This window comes from Dermacentor silvarum, chromosome 6 (assembly GCF_013339745.2).
Source record: "Dermacentor silvarum isolate Dsil-2018 chromosome 6, BIME_Dsil_1.4, whole genome shotgun sequence".
NCBI lineage: Eukaryota > Metazoa > Arthropoda > Arachnida > Ixodida > Ixodidae > Dermacentor > Dermacentor silvarum.
Genome location: NC_051159.1, coordinates 82,245,750 through 82,265,792, shown reverse-complemented (window position 1 = coordinate 82,265,792; position 20,043 = coordinate 82,245,750). Strand labels below are relative to the sequence as shown.

At 45.5% G+C, this 20,043-nt stretch overlaps 1 protein-coding gene across 1 annotated transcript in view; it reads left to right on the top strand.

Annotated features, from left to right (window-relative positions):
- Positions 1-19,832, top strand: part of LOC119456758 (uncharacterized) — a 119,194-nt gene extending 99,362 nt beyond the window's left edge. Inside the window, exons 36-40 of the mRNA XM_049669066.1 lie at positions 2,881-3,041; positions 6,679-6,770; positions 7,148-7,291; positions 15,094-15,256; positions 19,424-19,832. Coding sequence (XP_049525023.1) covers positions 2,881-3,041; positions 6,679-6,770; positions 7,148-7,291; positions 15,094-15,256; positions 19,424-19,510 — 647 coding nt within the window. The 3' untranslated portion in view covers positions 19,511-19,832. The remainder of the gene's footprint in view (positions 1-2,880; positions 3,042-6,678; positions 6,771-7,147; positions 7,292-15,093; positions 15,257-19,423) is intronic.
- Positions 19,833-20,043: the final 211 nt, after the last annotated feature.

The following is a 20,043-nucleotide window of genomic DNA, read 5'->3' as shown; positions in this document are numbered from 1 at the left end:
CAAGAAAGTTGACATGCTTGTGTTCCTTCACTAGAATGCTTGGCTAACACATGATAATTGAGTTGAACTGTTCAGCTGTAGTGGAAAAGAAGCCGTTGCATATCGCGGAACTGCACGGCTTCAAATTTATATTGCATTTTGTGATTTAAAAGTTAGCATATCAAATTATCAAGAACTAAGTTTGTTGGTAAGGTGTAAATGGTTACTTTTGAGAATGAAATTATTGATGGACATATTCTGGCATTTTCACTCTGAAAATAATTTATTTCATTTGCCCAAAAATTGCTCATAAATTAAACTAACTGAGCATTGCTGGCACAGTGAGGACCACTTATAACGTAAGTCACCGGAGTCGCGAATATCCGCACTATAAGCGGTACCGCACTATAACCAAAACAACTATTTTATTGCGATAATGGACACTCCAGGCGCATTTCTGCTGTCGCTGTCACCGTGCTCTAGGTTCCGTATTCGCTTACTAAATAAATTAACAAGCACGGTGCCACGCGCGCACGAACAAACATGAACCCATCTCACTCGTTGACCGCGGAAACGAACTGTCAAAACGCTCGAGTGACGAAGCACGGTGAGCGAATTGACCTTCGTGCTATCATGCCTCTTGCTTCAACGCGACCTATAAGCGTTGAAGTGTTCCCCGTCGCAGATTGCTTTCAAGATAGAGCCAAGGCGATCGCATCGCCGAAGTGGATCGTCACAGATTACGTCCTGCTTTGGTCCACTGAAACCATTCCGCATTGCTTTGCTGGCGAAAATCCTCTCCTTCTGTTTACGCCAGTCCTGAACACAAGTTTCGGATTCTCCGAACGCCCGTGATGCGGCCCGATTTTCGTCCATCTCCACACACATGATCACTTTCCTTTTAAATGCAGCATCATGATGAACTCGGTACTTCATGCTGATAGAGCAGACGCAGAGAACGTGAAGACAGACGGTGACTATATCAAAGCACGTGTACTGCAGCACATGGAGGAAGCTACGGTAGCTAGGCTCGACGCACATGCGAGGCGGCCATTTTGAAATGCCGACGGCTATATGGCAACGCAGATTTAGGGTCGTACTCGATTCTAACACGCATGCAATTTTTGGACCTGTTTTATTGGAAAAAAAGTGTGCGTTAGATTCGAGTAAATACGGTATTTGTGGCTTGAGGGGAGCGTTTGCCGTCTAGGTTGACTGCCCAACTTCCGGGAAGCCGCACTATAACCGGTATTTTGTGTGCCGCAACTGCACTATAAGTGATACACGTATACATAGAGTGCTATGGGAAAATTAACGGGAGTCTGAAAAGACCGTATTATATCCAGTCCTGCACTATAAGCGGTTACATTATAAGTGGTCTATACTGTAGTAGGCTATTGCAAATGTTTTGGCAATATCGCCGGCTAACAACAGCATAATTATTCACAGCCCTATCGCTAGTATTTTCAGTTCACTACTGATTGCACTATTGATGGTAATACTATCGATTGCACTATCGATACTACAATTGATAATACTATTGATGGTTTATCTATAGTAATACAATCGATAGTTTCAAAAAAACTACGATGCTATCGATAGTCAATTTACTCATAGCTTTGCATCACTATGTGAGTGCAACTACCGTTGCACGCAAGTGCAACTACCAAGGTAGTTGCACTTGCGTGCAACGTGCAACAGGTGGTGCTTTCTTTCGAAAGGGGCATATTTAAGCTGCAGTTTTGCTGGCCCGTATTCCCACTGTCTCTGTCGCTGCCATTGATCTTGCTGCCTTTTTAAACGCGATGAGGAACAGCTACACAGTCATAATCCTAGATTTTTCCTTTTTTTCTCTTTTGTCCTCGAGACATGACCTGCCCAACATGTTTTATGAATTTCAGGTGGCGAGGGGGGGGGGGGGGGGGGGCGATGACTCAGGATATTACGGTACATCGTTTCTGTGGGCCTGCTTGGTCTGTATATGCAGACCAAGCAAACAACCTATCGCTGCTTATGAAAAGCAAACAAACAACAATAAAAGAAGGAACGTTTATGCAAGGGCTAAGTGCAATTACAAAAACAGTTTTTACTTATTATGCAGCTTTTAATTGGGCCGAAAACATTATCATACAGTAGTTAAAATGTGATATCATGCAGTAACTTTGGTATTAGCAATCACTAAACAGTGGTATAGTTTGTTAATATATTGCATTTATAAATGCAATATAATTACGGATATTGGTAATACTGTCAGAGAGATTATTCCTGCTACTGATTGCACTTAGTCTTAGTTTCTAGTATGCTACCAGTTGATGCTGTTGCAAGTGTGATGCCTACCATAATGTTTATAATGATTCTAATCTGTTCAGTAGCCCTTTAGAGGGATTCCACATAAGGCTTATCTCCTCTCCATTTTGTGATCAGTAGCCCTGTTTTTCACTTTTTTTGTAGACAGTACTTTGGTGGTGCTGGTATAATCTGTAGTAAAATCACTTTCCCAAGTCTGTGTGTGGATGTGCTTGCTTATGTTGCAGTCATGATTTCACTATGCATGTTACCACTGTACTGATTTCTCCATGTGCTTGTGTCATTAACGATCTGTCATATGGAGCATAGAGGAAGGCTCAGTTCACTCTCATCATAGAAGCTTTTCTGAAATGCTTTGCTTGTAACCATCTCTACATTTTCTATGTTTTGCACACTCGTCATAAAATGTTTACGGGCTCTGTGAACCTGCAAACAGCTGACTAATTCACAAACAGTAATTGTTGTGTGTACCCTGTACTTGTGTTGCTTATTTGTGGTGATTAATTACCAAATGGCTGTTAAATAAGATACTATACTATGTAACATCCTACTTGTAACAGTATGGGAACCTTGTATATCTCTATGCATTCACAGCACTCACAGAAGACGAGGCACTGGCACAGTGTGTGGTTTTTTTCCTTGCTGGGCAAGACACAACTTCTTCAACACTGGCTGCAGCCGCTTACTATCTTGCACTGAACCCTGATGTGCAGGAGAAGCTCAGAACAGAAGCAGATGAGTGCTTTGCAACCTATGTGAGTTTGCCCCCATGATCAAAGTGTCCTGCATATAGGGCATAACGATAAAAGCAGTTTATTCTTATCTGGCCATGCACAAACTAGATGCCCTTGCTTCATCCTCTTATCGCATTTTATGTAGGAGTTTCTACAAGTTTTAAGGTATAACTGCTCTGGAATGAGGTAGCATAGGAGGGTTTATGGTTATTTGCCTGCTCCTAAGCTTATGCACTGTGTGGCGCCTGCGATTAAAATAATGCCCCACATCCGCCGTCTTAGCCATGAGGGGCTCTAGCTAACACTGCCAGGGCTAATCTTGTAGACATAAATAAATACCCAAGAAAGTGGATGGGAGGAAGGCATCCCGTGGTAGTTTAATTTGAAAAGCACTGTAGACGCAATGCAGATGATGTGGGTTCAATTCCTGAGTGTGGCAAGTTATTGTTTGATCCACTCTCATTCCCCTTTGCCTTATTGTTTCTGCGTTTCAATTAAACATAGCAATTAACTTCCCCTATCCCTTCTCTGGCTCTATTGTATGTTTTTTCGCATGGTTGTGATTTAGAAAAAATGAAGCCTCTTGGATCCTCTTACTCTTCTCGCCCATTGCTTTGGGTTGGTTATGCTAGGCATAAAAGGGGGGAGGGGGGCGGGAGAAGGAGGGGGCACTGCTGGGACACGTAGCATCATTTGGTGGCGTTCTGACCTGTTGTGGGGTACAGAGCTGGCTCTATTTGTTGCTTAAAGCCAAGCAGTGTTCATCCAGGTCTAAGCCGCTAGTGATTTCTTTAGCAGAGGAGTCACTGCAGGAGTTATTTAACGCTTTCGTAATTCCAGTGCATGAAATATCATAACGGTAAGTGATAAGCATTATCAGTACTAATCATAAGTCATGATGATGATAAGTGCTGATAAATAATTTTATAATTGCTGGCAGCACTTTGCCAGCTTAATGGTCTTGCTGGAGGCCTTCTCTAAAATGGTTTCTTTTTCTTCTTTAAATGCAAAAGATCATGTTTCAGGTTTAAATGCAAAAAGCAGCAGATGTCAAGATAGGAAACATTTGATACTAGCTACTACCAGGATAGCATTTTGGGTGCTTTGTATGTCACTCAGTCTTAAAAATAATAAATTTTGTGTTCCATATTGGTATCAAGGATTCTGATATCAAGTTCAGTGAAAGGCAGTTAGAAAGGATAGTCAGTTCTGACATCAACACTGCGGTTTCTTGTTTTAAATTTATTGGGAGCAACATAGAAAATGCTCTTAACACATAGGGGTCATCGCAAATGCCCCATCGAGTCTCTCCTTTTGCCTTTTAAAAGATGGCGCTTATTATTTGGATGCTGTTAGAGCGGTTTTACCACTAATTGTAGCTGGCACTCTCTCTGGGAGTCCTGTATGAACTATACGCAGAGTGCACGTCGACGGACGCGCCACTGGTGGCGGCCTCGCAAAGTGTTCTCGGGAGAGGAGGCAGCCGTTCGTCGTCGTTTTCTGCGTCGCTCCTTGTGCTTCTCTGTTCGATTTAAGTTCTACGAGCAATATATAGATAGATAGGTAGATGGACGGACGGACGGACGGACGGATGGACGGACGGACTTTATTACAAAGATAGAGTTTTGTGTTGCCCCGATGGGGCATCGCTAATGGTCGGGGCCCCTAGTCCAGGGCTCCGCTGGCTCTTGCCATCTTCTCTGCTCTCTGGATCAAGCTACAACCTTTGTATATGTGTGGCAGCCCAAGCTTTAAGGCATGTCGAAGAAGAATTGTTGCACGGTGGGGGTGCTGAAACACCTTCAAAAATTGCCATGACGCGGTTCTAAGTATTTCTGCGGTGCCGCATGAGCGGTAGCAAGCTGTTCAGTGGGAAATCTCTCGTTCTTGTGCTTTCTTTGGCCATCTCGGTGTTTTTGGACCTCGATCATGTTTGGAGGTCTAAGCGACAAAGTTAATCGCGGCCTAGCCATGTGTCATTTGGTTTGTCCGTAGTGCAGCATGCGGGTAAAATGCATTTCGCTTTGGTTCTGAATGCTGCTTGTCGGTTCTATCGTTTGCCATTCTTTACCGTATTGCTCTAGCTAGGGTGCACGACTGCACGAGTGTATCATTGTGTTGTGTGTTAAAGCTACTGAGGCTTGCAAGGAATGATTTTGTCGGCTTTATATGGTGCGCGAAATCGTCACACCAGCTGTTATGCAGTCCATGTTCTTGGATCCATGTTATGCATAGCGTCGCGTGTGTTCAACTGTTGCTAGTTTGCTTCATGCAGAACTGTTGATATTTTTTATGTGCGAGGTTCTCGCTTCGCCTCGTTTATATATAGGGGGCTTCAATCACGCTCTTTATTAGCGGAATTAGCACAGGCAAGTGCTTCTTCAACACCTTTATTCTTTTCGCCTGAGTACATTTTTGATATTGTGGTTTGATTTAGAAATGTGTTAGAAAAGAGGTAGCTCAGGGCGAGGATTGCTATTTGACTTTCGCTGAAAAGGTCGTGTCATGTTTGGGAAGTATTTATGCCTTTATGCTGTCTGAGCAGACTTACCACATGGAGTGCGTTGTTTGTGTCATGGCGTAGTCGCTTTTTGCGTGTGCATTTTGTACTCAATCGAATTCTTTCTTATTATGTTTGGGGTGAAGGCGCGCAATGGCTACGCCGCAAAGGACTAAACTCGGCCTTGCCATCGGCGCCCATTTACCTTGGCCGGCGCCAGTGGCCATTTTTAAATATATTGTTTGACATCTCTTTTCCGTAACGTTCGAGCAAAGAATACTGAAAAGATGGAAAGTAATTTCTAAGTAGGTCACTAAGGGAATGTCAAATTGCGACAACTGCCGTGGGAAAGGCAGTTCATCGACGTATGCAGTGGAAATGTATTGGTGGTACAGCGCTAACTCGCACTTTTATTCACCGTGCATGTGTCAACTTCATTGACTAGTGTACGCCATTAACAACTTACGCCATGGTCATTAACAAAATCACAATTACTCTTCTTGAGGCAATTTTGATGGCCCTTATTCGGCGACTTGACATGTATTCATCGGCAAAAATATCGCTATAATGTGTGCAGGCATCGCGCCGTGCAGAGTCATTTGAGATGTAATTCTGCAACAACGGCGTGTGCCTATTATGAGGGTACAGAAACACTTTTACGGCAAGGGTAGAAATAAGAAAATGCAATCGAGCCATCGCTTAAGTCAACAGAACCAGGCGGCTATTTACATGAGCTTCACTTCGTATAACTGGGCTTCATTGCGCCAGTTTGCGGGACGCACATGGCACGTATGTGGACTAGGTTGTCCCAAACTCTGGTGATATTCACGCGCAGACTTTCCTATACTCGACATGTCTGCTCTCATCCTAGAGGCCTGTGCCTTTCCTGCAGCTGTCACCACGGAAGAAGCAGTCTGGCATCCGAACAAAGGAGAAATTTAGCCGCTGGCTTCAGCCATCATTGCTGCAAAGGGTTGTCTGCTACTGCTCCTGAGCATACTTTCGAAAGCTCCCACTAGGTGGCCATCAGTGGCGCCTCTATAGGCGGTGCACTACGTGTGTAATAAACAACACTGCTTTATAAGCGGAATAAAACCAGTCCTCAATTTGGCTCAAAATATCACTTTCTGGGTCTAGTGACACAATCTTTTTCTGCAGGGCCCAGAACCAAGCCTCGACACCATTTCTAAACTCAACTATTTGCACTGTGTTGTGTCAGAGACGTTACGGATGCTCCCACCTGTGCCAAGGTAATTTTTACAGCACATCACTTGGTATGAAAAGGTTTCTTGCAATTCTGAGTTGATTTCTTGATTTATTATAGTGATCAAGAGATGTCAGGGATTAAAGGCCTATAGCCTGACAGAGGACCTCGCCCTTTATACGATATTTACATTTGTGTACATTATGCTTGAGCGCATTTACCGCAGTCATCACGAAAAACATCAAAAAGAAAGTACGCAGTTTTAGCAAAATGCATTTTTATCATTCTATCATATCAATAAATCAGTTAGAAGCAGCGCCACACATGCTCGCTGGGAATGGTAAAGCCTGTGTACTCCGGAGCATAGAATGCTGGGAAGTTCATTAAGCTAAACAAAAGCATCTTTTTCTTCTTTGGCTACAGGACTCAGCGATGTGCCCTTGATGACTATGTCTTAGGTGGCACTGGGATCAAGCTTCCTAAAGGTTCTGCTGCTGTCATTCCCATCTATGCCATGCACCATGACCCAGAATACTTCCCAGAACCTGAGCTCTTCAATCCAGACAGGTGATTCATTGTGAGGACATGACCAGCTGTGAATTGAGGACAGATTTAAGAGGAAAAGTTACGCTTTATGTGTTCAAACAAATAGAATTTTAGGAAATGGCATGCAATCATTCGCAGCTTATTTCAGCCTTATGCTTAAAAGAGCAATGCTAAGAAAATTAGTTTTACAGAAATCTTGCAGTTGCGAAATATGTTACTTTTAAATAATTGTAGTTAAACGAATAGCAATACAATGAGGGAGTGTCAACATTATAGCAGTGACATTTACAACGTAATAGTATTGAAAGTTTGCTATATCTAATGAAGTATGCAAAGCAAGTCTTGAGACTCACTGCTTCACAGTGAGGAATATTTATGTTGCCTTTGCTTACTACATATAATGCACACCAGTGAGTTACTATTTCCAGTTACTAATGGGGCTGTCAGAGATATAGTCTGTTGCAGATGTGGTATGGCATTTCTTGGCACTCTGGATATTGTGTTTTCTTTTTTTCTCTTGTTGGCTCACAATTGTCACATCTAATAGTTATGATAGTGTAGAATGAGAGGGATGCAACAAGCAGATTAATTTGCTTTAGTACACATCACCAAGCTTACAATGTGGTAGGAATACATTGTTTTATCATATACATCCATCTAACTAATGCTTTTATTTGTCGGCACTACTGTAATTTGCTTCTGCTGCCATTCGTTGTAACATGAGTTAGTGCAGTATTTGGAGAACACACTTCTTCGTACTATTGTGCAAAATGTTATGCACGGGTCAGTAATTTAAACTTTAGTAATTGCAGCTCAAACTTCAGTTGTTCCCGCTTACTTGTCATAGTTGAAATTATTTCACCTCCTTTTATGTTTAAAAATTTTGAATGGTGGAGCTTATCAAGAAATTCAGTCGACTCTACAATTTTACATCTTTACTATGTGTAGAACTCAAAGTTAACTTTAGAGTGTAACTTATACCCCTGTCACACGGCACATGTAATGTCATTCGTAGCAAATGAAATTATGTGTCAATGCCATTTTTGTTGCTTCTACATGGGCATAGTGAATGACATTCACAGCTATTGGCATTCGACTATTTAATGAGTTTCCCGAACTCATGCACGCGCGACTTGTGTAATCTCGACGACAGGGGTTTGGCAAAAAATTACAAAATCAATAAGTTAAAATAAAATGCAATATATTTTCAAATAACCTTCCAATGTTTACCCTTGTATTGCTAACAATGTTCGTTCTCTGCAACAGCTGTACTGCCATCTAATAGGGAGTTGGGATCTCTGTCAAGTCGCTGCTGCGACTTTTAGTCCCGTCCCCTCCTTTTTGACGAAGGAAAATAAAATGGAATGGAATGAAATATAGTGAAAATATGTAAACGAGAAGCACGATTTGTAAGGTTTCGTTATCAGAGCAGCCTGCCGATAAACATCGCCATGAATTGTGAATGCCATTTTGTTTACCCGTGTAGACTGAGAACGCAAGACCGCAATGACATTCAATATGAATGTCATTTACTACAAATAAAATTGCATGTGCCGTGTGATAGGGCTATTAGTTTGGCTTACCTTTTTCACAAAGCCCCTTTACCAGTTATAGACACCTCAGTGCCATTTGTTGCGGCGCAGGGTAGCGTTTAGGTGAGGAATCCTCCAAGCACAGGGATGAGTATGTCCAGGAGTAGGAGCGAAAGGAAAAGGTTTATTTTACATAAACACTGGCTCCAGATATGGGAGCTCACTCCATGTAGGAGCACACACATGACAGTGTGATCCAGGACACACTTATTGCACCAAAGGTGTCTGCATTTGAAGCAGTCATCTTCCCTAGGTGACTAGACTAGGGATTTGATGAGTCTCAGCCAGTCACAATTGTCAAACCATTCGCTAAATCCTGCCCATGACGTCACATCGCTCCATAGGACTCCACCTCCTATGTTGTGCGATCGCCCCCGCATATGACGCAACCATGTGGCAATTTGGGAATCTGAAGTCAATGCAGTTCCCAGGGAAGTCCTCGACATTGGCCCCTTGCATCAATTTGTGGGATCTCCATGACGATCAGCTTGCAACAACCCGTGAAGCCTGGCCTTCACGGTTGTTACCGTGCGAGTCTACAGAATCCGGTGGTTGTTGTCACCTTGAAGAAAGTGTTTTTGTTGACCCATTAACAGTGGGCCCTGGGAATCCGTCATTGCCTGGCAGGTGCAGATGAAGGGGCTGCCTTTTGGGAAGCACACAAGGGATGCCCATCGCCATTTTGAGACGTAACAGACTCCTTCGCCGCCGGGAGATCTGAGCTGAGGGTCAACAGCTGTCAGATTGCCCTAAGCATCGGTGTTCAGTTGCAACCTCTGGGTTTGTTCTTGAAGTGATGGCCGATGACACATTCCACCTTGAGGTCCCAGCATTCGCTTCTTTGTGGCCTTCTCCCTGGGAACACACAAGCACACACGCAACCACAGGACACAGGAAAACGCCGGGCTCACACTGAGAGCCATCAGGTCTAGTGAACAAATGAATGCACCTGCTGTATCTAATAAAAGCACCAAAGCAGCCATCAGATCACTAAACTAGCGCTGAAGCCCACGATTTTGAGATAAGACCAGGATTAACAACCTTCTCATAACATATGATACAAAAGAGTCATTCCCAGCGACAAAGCACCACATGGTGCACAAGCGTCCGAAATCTGCTCAAGTCCACCAGGCTTTGCTTGACCCAGTAATTTTTCGAACCCAAAATGTTGGGCCTCCAAAGCGAGTTTTTATGTTCCTCTGAGTTCAGCAAAACCAGATCTTTGTGCTGCAAGAGAGCAAAGGTAGAATACTCAAAAATGCTCTAAATAATTGATAATTGAAATATCATAGACAGCACAAACGCCATCAACAGTTTGTTTATACTCTACATCCGTTATTGCATTTACTAGTGCCACTGAGAGCCTCGTTGACTTCATGGATGTTCTACCAGAGTCGCTCCAATTTTGCGGATAAATCTCACATGTAATACGTGCGACTCACGCAATAACTTTTCTTTTCTCTTGTCCACACAGGACACGTGCTAAAAAAAAAAATGTTGCGTAAATTACGCGCTCAAAACTACAAAATTTGCACTTATTTATGAGCACTTCCAGGCACGCTCTAAACGAAACTTAAGACGTTGCCGTCTTCTAAATGCACATGCAAGACACAAACCAATGCATTGCTTCTTTGTGTCTGCTCAAGACACGCTTTAAAAGAATGCCTAAAATTGTGCAGTTAAACAACGGCTCCTCCAAATAGTGCTCTTTATGTTAAAAAAAAAATGTTGCGAACACTTCTGCAAAGTGAACTGACACTCAAACGTGCCACTACAGGCTTCTAACAAATAGCCTGGACTTGACGTTACAAATTTATCTCTCGCAAAACAGAAGGCTATCTGCTTAAAAAAGAATGACATATCAAGAAAACAAAGTTTCAAACATTTATGCGCATGCAAACTATCTCTTTCAGAATATCGGTGAGCTTCTAAAACAAACAATGTAAACAAAGCTCGAAACTTGCTTATCGAAATGATCTCTAGTCTCAGAGATTTCAAAATGTTTAACTGAACATTGAAAATAAAAAACCAACAAACTGTTATTTCCATAAAACTTGAACCGTAAAATTCCGAGCAAGTCGAAATTACCGGCAAAGTTAGGGGGGGTGCTATCCCAGAACGGCACCAAGATTCAAGATGGCCATGACAACATTTTCCCACAAAAAAAAAAGGCGCAGTGGGAATAGCATTAAACTTTTATTGAACATGAACTTTATTAAGCCAAAGATGCATTAGTGGTGTTTATCACTCTCAAGACCACCGAAAGAACTACAGAAAGAGCGCATCGACGCTGCACCGGCGCATCGACGCTGCACCGGCGCATCGACGCTGCACCGGCGCATCGACGCTGCACCGGCGTGTCGCCGCGACCGGCGACACGAATATTGGTTATGCAGCTTCTATTCCAGGCAAAATTATGTCCGCTCGAGTAAAGTGACGCGTAATGTTCACTTTATTAAAGACCATGTCCACGGTGAAAGGTTTAGCACTAATGAGAGTTCCGATACAAGTGAAGCTCAGCTGCAGTGCATGGCTACCGACAGCGGACAGCGAACCGCGGCTCGGCCATGCTTGCATCGCAGCTGGTGGCGCCGCAAATATCAGCATGTTTTCTTCATCGTGTGAAATTATTGCGAGGAGAGGGTAAAGCGGTAACGACGGTAACAAAACATTGCTGCTTGGGAGCGTCGGTGGTTCGTGCTGAAGCGCCGTCCGCTACAGATTCAAAGTGAACTGAAAATGGCCTAGCGACGATATCGGTGGCAAGTGATAGCAGCGGTGAAGCTAACGGCGATGCCAGAGCGTAGCCGTGACCACTCCTCTGTCGCCAAGTGGTCACGTCGCTGTGCCGCAGGGAACTCCTCTGTGCCGTGCGAGAGGCAGATCTCGCTGCCCGCCGGCGGTCCATGAACTACAGACCGCCAGCCGCAGTTCGCCCCGATGCACTCGTGTGCCCACTGGGGTGCCCGGGTACGACCATGATTCGATTAAATGGCTCATCGGGGCGCCCCGATGCCCACCGGTGCAATTTGCCGAATTTGCCATTATTTTCGTGGACTGGATGTGGCAGGCCAGTGTTGGTGCGGAGGGGGAGGGGGGGGGGGGCGCTCTCCCGGAACGGTGCGGAAATTTGAAATTAGCAGTGAAGTTAGGGGAGGGCTCTTGCACGGGTGGGGGCGCTTGCTCGGAATTTTACGGTACTGCTGCTTTGCATTCCACATAGCCTATTGTTGCATCATATCTTTTGTGGGGATCGAGGTGCCTTCCTGCGCCTCGTCCCCCAGCTCGCGTGTGGCGCTTAGCTCGATCCCCGGGAACCGCCGCCATAACAGCAACATGGCGGACACGGCGAGCGCGCCGGACCTACTTTCCCGCGCAAACCGTGCTTCTCACCCTCAGGATTGGACTTGCTCCGCGAGAACACGTCATCGGGACGCGCCCTGATTGGCCTCCCGTGCGACGGCCCCTGGGCACCCTCTCGACCCGAGCTCTCGTACGCTGAGCGCTTCCTCACCGCGGCAGATGCTCACAGGCCCGCAACGCGGTGGTTACATGAGACCTTTGTTCTCGCGACTCCTCGTTCTCGCGCTTGGCGGACCGCTACCCGGTTAGCCCTAGCGCAGCGGGCGCGCGTACTCGATCGGTCTTGCGGTGAGCCTTGGCCCGTAAGCACCGTGACTGTCGCACTGTGCTGTATCTTGGGTGAATAAACTGGTGTTTGTTGTCGATCTGACTCCGGAGCCTTCTCTGCGCCGTGTCGGAGAGTCGACAAACCCTGCCGTAGCGCCTTTGTGCGTTGCGGAGTGGAGGAGCGTCGTGCCCTTTTCTGACCATCGCTCGTAGGGTAAGCCCTGTGCAAACCCATCTCCACACTTTATGCGGTACTCGAGGTGGGTGCGGTCTGAAAGCTCTTCTTGTCAACCTCGTCATCCAGGGAATACTAAGGGCACGTAGGCCATTTCCCTTTCTGCAGACCCCCGACACTTTACATACTGGAAACATGCGTTCTGGGCACCAAACAACGACTTCACTGCCTCATATGATCATTTCGCGTCGCCTTACCGTGTCGCTCTCCTGTGTCATACATCTCACACCTCGAAAAGAACCGAACAAGGGGGAACATAATTGCCCCCTGGATTTTGTTCACACTCGCGCAGAACGTCCTTTTCTTTTCTTTCTCATCTGGCGGCTCGAAGGCACTCGCACTGGAAACGTTCCAAGTGACAAACGCGCCTTTCTAGCTCTTTCACTGTGCTCCCCACAAGGTTTAGAACCTTTCACTTTATTCAGCTGCATTGCCTTCTCTGCCACATTCCTGACCCTGTGATGCTTCTTTCTCTTAGCACGCTTTCTGGTGCTCATTTCCGAGTCTTCCGCTAGCATCTCGTGCTGACCCGCACCCGTATTGTCGGTCACAATTTACATTTCAACCGCACAGTCTGAATGATTTGCGGGTAAATCATTCCTATCAGTGCTACCTCGACTGGTGGAGTGGTTAACACGCTTTGGGACAATGTAGATATTTTCTTTTGTGCAGCATAGCTCGCATACCTGGGAACTGTCCACAACTGCACTGCCCTGCTTACATTGTGCTTTAGCGCACTTTTCTGACCGATTAAACTTTACACTGGTGCTCTTGTCTAATGAGTTGGCGTCACTTCGGACTTCTGCAAGAGCTACCTTTGTAACGCATTCCCTTGATAACTGCGCCAAATCGTCCACAGCTGGCCTAGCTGTTTCTCTAGTATTCCATTGGCACAGTATCTCGTTGCGCTCAATCCGGTCCCCATTAATGGGCTCCTCAAAAGCTACGCCGCAGTCTACGGATCTGGCAACACCTAATAACATACATTTAGGCTCACAGGGTTTAGCTGCTCTTTCTACCACAGGTAGAACCATGCATGTGATTTTTTTGCACCTTCCATGCACTACTTTTACAGGTGCCTGACATTTCTGCTGCTTTGCTTGAGACTCCTGTCCTAATGTTTCAATTTCTTGATTGAGAGCTTCTATCTCTTTCCTTACCTGTATACTTTCTTCCTTCCTAATTTTGTTTTGTTCCGTAATTCATTCATGCTCCTGCCTTTCTCGCTCTTCATGTTTCTCCTTTTCTTGTTCTTTTAGAATTGCGTTTCCAAAATATTCCATCTCTTCCTGATCACTATTGCCTTCCGAAGAAGCTTTACGCATTTTGGCTTTTGACTTGTCATCATCAACCTCTAGGTCGAGCTCCTCACACAACCGCAACAAGCTAGCCCCTCGTCAAACTCATGAAGTCCACGGTCACTACTTTAAGCTTTGACTCAGCTGCCCCACAATATATACTTGCTGAAAAACCTGCACAAATCACAATGCAACTAAAAACTACCGGTGGCTCAATTCTGTTTTCCCAAGAGAATTTCAAGCCTGGCGAATATAGCAGAAACCAAATGCCTATCCACCGAAGTAGCACCAAGTCCCCAAGTTCTCCTCCACTGTATCGAATCAATTGCAAGAAGTCGTCAATCCTTAGTCGCCTTCGATTTGATTAGAATTGCGATAGATCTTCATGGTCCCACTTAATCCCACATAGGTACAAGGTTTGGCTTTAGTAGCTGGTTCAGATCTATGCTGAAGGCTGCTTTCTGCTGTGGCATGCTACAACCACAGTATCATAGGCAGTTGTGTACGCTATATCAGTTTTTAACGAGTCTAGGCTAAAAGATCAGATGACTTTCAAGCACAAAGCCAGGCACTCATCCTGTACCATGCAGTCGTGATGCGTTGCATTCATCTAGCCGCTCGCGAACCAGTTGTTGGCGATTGGCGTTGGCTTCCAGTTTCATCTGACCGCTGTCATCTAGTTATTGTGGCTCGGGGTAGCGTTTAGGCCAGGTATCCTCCAGACACAGGGATGAGTACATCTAGGAGTAGGAGTGAAAGAAAAAGGTTTATTTGACATATTTACACTGAATCCAGACATGAGCGTGCTGGCAGCTGCTGATGAAGAGAGTGCAAAGGGAGAGAGCCTCGTAGGAAGCAGTCAAGGAATGCCCATTGCCGTTTTGAGATGTAACACGATCTGGTGCTGTTGGTGCAACAGTGAGGTATACAAAAATGTTTAAGGGACAAAGACATGAGAGAAGCTTAGAAAAAAGTTTGAGGAGCTTATGTTTACTGAAGAAAAATAAGGGAAAGAAAACTGCACAGTGCATTTTTGAACGGTGATCATGCATCTGCTTTTGCTTACAGGTTTAGCAAAGAAAATGTAGGATCAATCCGGCCATACACCTACCTTCCTTTCGGTGCTGGACCAAGAAACTGCATTGGGATGCGCCTCGCATTGCTATCAATCAAGCTGTGCCTCCTTCGCTCAGTGTACAGAGTCCAATTTGTGCGCACAGAAGACACGAAGGTACAAACTCTCTATTCTATGAAAAAATAAGCACACAGATAACTCAGCGCATTGAAAAATTTGAATGTCCAGAAAATGAGCATTTACCATTGCGCATGTGTCTGGTCTGAGGGTTTCCTTCTTGCTCTCATTGCAGCACTTAATTTTTGTGGGAATTCAGCGCAGAGAAATCTGAGTGCAATTTCATTCAATTATTTTTAAGGAATCATAGTGTTGACATCAAACAAAACCATCATCTGAGTCTCACAAAGCACATAGACAGAATTACGTGTGCCACATTTTAATGGCCAACTGCAGTGGAACGTGTTGCATAGAAAATATTTCTATTTATAGTGCAGCTACAAAAAAGGCTCAGTACAAAATTTTAATGTGTGAAACGTGATCAGATGTGCCTGAAACAGCCAAGCAAGCCTAGTGTATATGCCATATTTTCCGCTGTATATGATGTCGTTCTCCCCCCAAATTTTCGTCAGTGCGTCTTATACAACCGGTGCACCTTATATATGTATAAAACCAAGCACGTTGGCGCGATCAATGTACACATATTTTTTCACGGTACAAATAACAATACGTGGCACCATTCTAAAAGAAGTCGAATCTTGTTTTAACAGTGAAGTGACTGTGGCAACAGATTCCAGCTCCAAGTGCTTGTCGTGTAAGCAGCACGGCTGCTGCAACTGCGGCCATCGTGGCCTCCGTGGTATAGATGCCTCTGCAATTGGAGGTTACAGTTTGCTGTAATAGATATGTTTTTTAAAGACAAAGCCACAGGACTATTGAAATAAACAAGATAAAGGCACCACAATTTTCATTGTTACGTTGTGGTGCCCGACATCTGCCCGTTAAAAAATTTTGGTCGTGCAAGAAGTCTTGGCAGTCCAGCAGTAGTCGCAGTGCTTCTGGCTTTCAGTCACCATTTCGCTTTGACACGTGATGCGATCGTCGTTCATGTGTTCAGCCCGAGCATTCTGTGCCGCAGAGGCCACGCCAGCGACGTGCTCCAAGGTGCTTACAACATTACATACACGTTATTCAGAGCCCGCAATGGTAACCCAGCGATGCTGCCAGACAAAGTGGCTGAACATTTTACAGTGTGTCGGAGCATGAGTCCTTCGATGACTTCGAGTGAAGTACAATAAATGTTGCTTTCCTGGGCCTAAAAGAAGAATTGATTCAAGTTTTATCCTGCTAGAACTTGCAGCTCGTAAAAATTTTGATTACAGAGATTTAGCGTCCTGTAATGGGGTAATTGGAGATTGCAGGGAGAAGCCTTCGTCCTGCAGTGGACATAAATATAGGCTGATGATGATGATGAATGGGCAATAAACAACATTTTGCGATGATTATACAAGTGCGCTTAATCCTGTTTGATTATGCTGACCGAGCCATAACTAAGCGTGTCTTATACAACGGTAGGTCTTATATACAGATTTTTTCTTCCTAAGTCGTCGAAAGTAGCGGGTGCACCTCATACAAAGGTGCGACCTATACACTGAATGGTACGGTACTACAGTAAAATCTCGGTGATACGAATCTCGCGAGGTCGCGTGAAATATTCGTATCATCCAAACATACATAAAGTCAAGAAAGAAATTAATTCATTTTTACCAGAAAAGATTTCTAATAGTGGAACCCCATTGAATACTTTCCTCGCTGCCACGTTTTCCCGGCTGCTACGTTGCGTTTATGTAGTCCCTTCCTAAATCCCATTGAATTCCATGTATTAAGTTACCTGTGATACGTCACCAATCTGTAATGTTCCTGCATCTTATGTTGCGTTTTAATGTGGCAGTCACATAAATTTAGTGGTGCAGCCAGCTTGTACGTTGCAACAAGTGACCGATGCATTGCAACAAGGGACCGGCACGTTGCAGATACGACACAGCCGCGCAAGTGCCGTATCTTGAAAGCGATCTGCGACGTGTGCAAAGTGTGCGCCCGCGCGGAATTCATCATCAAAACGATCTGTGATGTTGACAAAGTGTGCCTAGTGCCGGTAACTTCGTATGCACTGTGCCTTCGACGTATAGTTCGCGTTGAAGCAAGAGACAGCGCAAAGGTCCAATTCGCTCGCTGCTGCTGTTGCACTTTCTCCCGCCAGCGTTTCGATAGCAAGTGTCCGCGGTCATCGAGCAAGATGTGTTAATGTTTACCTGTGCTCGCATGACATCGTGCTTGTTAATTTAGTTATTAAGCGAATGTTTACAAGTTTATATGGCCAATACAACTACAGTATAGACCACTTATAACGTAACCGCTTATAGTGCAGGACCGGATATAGTGCAGTCTTTTCAGACTCCCGTTAATTTTCCCATAGCACTCCATGTATACACGTACCACTTTAGTGCAGTTGCAGGAAACGAAATACCGGTTACAGTGCAGTGCGGCTGCCTGGGAGTACGGAAGTCAGCGGAGACGGCGAACGCTCGCCTCAAACGGATGCCCCAAGGAGTGCTCGAGGAAGAAAGAGAGACGAAGTGGAGGAGAAGGGCACGTGGTGCGAACAAACGAACGGCCAGTGAGGCTGAAACCAGAATCTTGAGTGCGAGTCGTGAAATATCACGGCGCGCATAGCGAGCGAGGGCCACGAAACTGCCAACGCCATCCGACGCTCGCTTCACGATAACAGCAGTAAATGAAACTTCAGGGAGCGGGCGGCGCCGACACAGCACGTCGAAGGGCGCACGTGGAGACCGTGGAATGTGAGGGAGGAGTGCGGCAGGGGAGCGGATTTCGCCTCGGCAACTCCGTCGCTTCGGTGGCTCCCCTCGCCCTCCCTCGTAGCTCCCTCACTTTCGACTGTCACCGTGCGCACCTGCCGCCGTGCAGGCGCCGCCCCTCCAGCCGGCCCAGCGCCAGCTCCCCGAAGTTTCATTTTCTGCCGTTATCGGGAAGCGGGCGTTTGCCGGCATGGGCAGTTTCGTTGGCCGGCCTGGGACAGCGCTGCTGCTTCCCTCTGCGCCGTAGCCGCAGCTTGCAAGGTCAACACGTGACTAGAAAGTAGAGGAAGCATAAAGGAGAAAGAAGGGTTCACTGCCATTTTCTATGCGTGGCTACGGTAGCATGGCTGAGACATTGGCGCGTATACACGCATGTTCCGGCGCAACGCAGAATCGGCGACCTTTCCATTTGAAAGAGGGTGAAATTTCCGCCGCGTTTTTTTTTTTTTGTTCGTGCGCGACATTGAGGGGTCTCTCCTAAGCTTTTACTCTATGGCGGTGCCGGAGCAATGCCGGTCGGAGCCGCCGCCGCCTGATTTGGTTCGAATTAACGAGATTCGACTGTAAATTGAATGCAAACATTCTAGCCGCATTCCTCGACTGTCGCATACGCGTGGTGGCTCGGTGCACATGTTTTGCACATGTGCGGGCCTTGAAAATTGTTGCTTTGGTTATAGTGCGGTACCGCTTATAGTGCGGATATTCGCGACGCCGGCAACTTACGTTATAAGCGGTCTACACTCTAGTACTACCCTTACTTTGTACAGCTGTCTACTAATTTGCTATCGCAATTGTTGCTTCACCTTACGGGCGAAACTGCGTTTTTTTTTCGTGGTCTCTGAAAAACGTATCAACGGGGTTTTACTAACCGTGTACGTTTTCTTCTTGCCCATATCGTCAACGATCGCCTTCTGAAAGGCGTATAAGTGCACGCACGTGATCTCAGGAATGTTTTCGCACGCCACTGAACGTCTGAGCACTCAAGTGTAGGGAGCGTTTTGGCCGTCGGGGCTGCGCCGCGTTCGTCATTGCTGCAGCGGTCCTCGTCTACTTTCTCGCTAAGCATCAGCGAGGCTGTGATGTGGTCCTCCGCTCGACGTGGGGACCAATGAGAGATTGCGCAGCCGCGTGACGTAGCCGGTTGCTCGGCGACTGTGGATCCTGCTGTGCCGGCTTGTCTGTGCCAGTTGCTCCGCTGGCTCGGCCGCCGCCACTGTTGCTCACGCATTCGAATGATCCGCAGTGGCGCCGCAACGCGTTCGGAACAACCGATTTTTTTCGTATTGTGAGCAATGTATTTCGGCCGGGGAATGTTACGAATTCATATCACACGGAAATTTGTACCAGCTGGAATCATATCACCGGGTTTTACTGTACATATATTTGCTGAAAAAAAGAACATTATGTGGCGATTACATCATGCAGCCAATGCAATTATGTTTTACAGGTTCCTTTGCTGATCAAAGATGGACTACGTGGCACATTGAATGTTGAGGGAACTGTTGTCGGTTTACAAAGAAGGTCAAGCACATAATTACAATATTTTGCAAAGCCACCTAAAGCTAGAAGACAGCTTTGCAACTGATGGCAGCAAAACCCTTGGATTTTGTCTTGTATGCCATTGTAGTAGCTCTGGCAAAGAATGCATGTGCACAGAAGACATCCCACAGAAAGCTGTATAGTGACGTAATGCAAAACTGGTTCAAATTTCAAGTAACAAATTTTCATTTTGACTCCATCCTCTACTCAAGGAATTTGCAGTGCCATTTCCCCAACTTTTCTTCTTTGCACACGCAGAACAGAGCGCAAGCCTCCACTATTGAAGAACTACTATTAAATGATGATCCACAAACACATTTCTGATGATTCCTTTTTTGTTGTTGCTTAATCTAGCTGTGTCTCATATTGGGGGCACTGTGGAGAAAAATCTTTTCTGCTGTGTAGTAGGTCCACAAAGTGACTGAATATAAGCACTCTATAGCCACAGGCTTCCTGAGGGTATAGTAATCTCTCTTTCTTAACAGCTACTCATGGTCTCTGCTAGTCAGTGGACACCGTTGCCTTAAG